Below are 2247 nucleotides of genomic sequence, written 5' to 3' on the forward strand. Positions count from 1 at the left end.
GTTTGACTAAATCTAATCTATTTCAACTATCATCTGTTTTAAACTCAATTGAGTGACCTCAATAAATTTTATAATTTTTATTTTTTTAAATTGTTGATGGGATATTTAAATTATTAATTATTATTTTTTATTTTGTAAATACTATTTTTGTGATATTTATTAATTGATTTATATTAATATATATTATATATATAAGAACTAATTTTTTTTTATTAAAAATATAAAAATAAAAGAAAAACAAATATGACAAATGAGTGTCCTACTTTCTCTATAAATATGAAAATATACAAGTTGAAAATAAGTAATTAATGAATCCTCTTGATGTAACAATAATGTCATAATCATCTTCATATTTAGAAGAGTTTGCTTCCAAATTCTCCCTCTTCATCTGCCATTAATGGAGAATTCGTAAGTTCCCTAAGCTCTGATAAGCTCCTCCCCAGCTCCAACGCCACCTTCATTTCCATAACCTTCCCATTGATCCCTCTCTTCTCCTCCAAATTCCCCTCTATCCATTCCTCCATCAAACTGAAGAACCCTGCATTGCTTCTGTACATCTCGAACACCATTCCCACTTGCCCGCCGTGCTCCACCGCGTTTATCACCGCCGCCATAGCTCCGGCAGCAACTCCGACCACAGTCGCCAAACCAGAGTGGCTTGGCCCCATTAAAGCCGAACCCACAGCTGCCACGGTTGTTAAAACAGGACCGGCTATTCCTAACATCTTGTTTAACTTCAATGCTTTCTCCCCCAATCTCAAGTAATCTTCCTTATCTCTCCTTCTCAACACACCCACTACCCCTTTCATCCTCTCCTCCAGCCCTTCGTCCCATCCGTTGCCGCCGACTCTTGCTGCCGCCGGAGACATACTTTCTTGCCGTCTAATTCTCTTCTCCGGCCACCACTTGGCTGGCTCCACTCCCTCCGGAAACTTTTCTAGCATTTTCCCGAGTAAGGGAAGCGGGTAGGCTCTGTCCAGCGCAAGAACTTTATCCATAGCATCTCTATGGTCCTTGGACTCTGGATTCCCGATAGACAGTTTGGTCTGGATTTCACGTCGAAGTTTCTGGAACAACCTCGCCGCGTTCCTCTGTTCCTCCGCCAATTGAGAGGGTTGGATCTTGTTCACGATGATCAACAATCCAGTCGCGGCCATGTATAAGAGACTCGAGCAGGAGCTGAGAGCGACCACATGGGACCCACCGGCGGCGGCGATTGCGGAGATGGTTGCGGCGGTTAGGGTCATGGCGTTAACAGAATTTAACAGAAGACTGTTCCAGTTCTCTCGTTGTTCCTTGATGTTCCTGTGCATCTCTATCCTGTCGGCGATGGCTTCCAAGATGGCGTAGAGCTTGGGGATGGTGGTTGGAGACTTAGTGCCCTGCTTGGGGGAAGGTGTAAAGGGCACGTTTGATCTAATAATGTTCTTATAAATATTATTACTACCGCTGCTTCTTTGATGTAATTCTTCGACCAAGACTTTGGCGCTAAGGTCGGGGAGGGAGAGAGCATTGATGGTTAGCTTTTTTGGAAGATTAATGGTGGATTTGGTACTGATATGTCTCTTACAAGAAAAAGATGAAGATGTCGAAGAATATGACATATTCAAACTTGAAGCTTGAAGAGCGGCCATGATTTTATGTTAGGTTTAAGGATTTGAATCTTGTATATTAGAAGAGTTGGTTTGAAAAGAATGAGATAAAATATTAAGAATGTGTGCCTCATTATATAGATTAAAGATTTGTTCAATAGTGGATTGGTCCATATTTTGCCCACCCATCTTGCCCACCCATTTTGCCTAGACTATTTCTCTTCACATATTATTGACCAAAACAAGATCTAATAGATAGATAATTAGCTCTTTAACATATATTTGTGTATTCCTTAATGATACAAATAGATCGATGACATTGATCAATGATCATGTATAAACTTCATTCGGATTTACTTTTTGTTTCTCTAGCTAGATACATGCGAACTTTAGTTTTTAAATGTGTTCATATAACAATTTATTTAGACATGTTTCTATGTTTTTAATGAAATAAAGCAATAATATAGACATTTTTTTTTTTATATTTTAAAATTTATTTAGATTTTGATAAAGTTTAGGGTTTTTTGTCTGACTAACTATTTGATAAATCTAGTCTATATTTTGACTTTCAACGAGTTTCCTTTTTAAAACCTGCAAATAAGAGGTCTGACTATTTTTTAACTGAAAAATAAAATTAGTTTCTTTTATTCGATTC

The 2247-nt window shown here is 38.1% G+C and overlaps 1 protein-coding gene across 1 annotated transcript; it reads right to left on the reverse strand.

Annotated features, from left to right (window-relative positions):
* Positions 1–337: 337 nt before the first annotated feature.
* Positions 338–1634, reverse strand: LOC124917050 (probable F-box protein At4g22030). Its single transcript, XM_047457623.1, has one exon. The coding sequence runs from the start codon at positions 1632–1634 to the stop codon at positions 354–356; it is 1281 nt and encodes a 426-aa protein (XP_047313579.1). The 3' UTR covers positions 338–353.
* Positions 1635–2247: the final 613 nt, after the last annotated feature.

This window comes from Impatiens glandulifera, unplaced genomic scaffold (genome assembly GCF_907164915.1).
Source record: "Impatiens glandulifera unplaced genomic scaffold, dImpGla2.1, whole genome shotgun sequence".
NCBI classification, from domain to species: Eukaryota; Viridiplantae; Streptophyta; class Magnoliopsida; order Ericales; family Balsaminaceae; genus Impatiens; species Impatiens glandulifera.

Coding starts and splice junctions, on each gene's coding strand:
- LOC124917050 (XM_047457623.1), bottom strand. CDS start 1,634: ATGGCCGCTCTTCAAGCTTCAAGTTTGAATATGTCATATTCTTCGACA.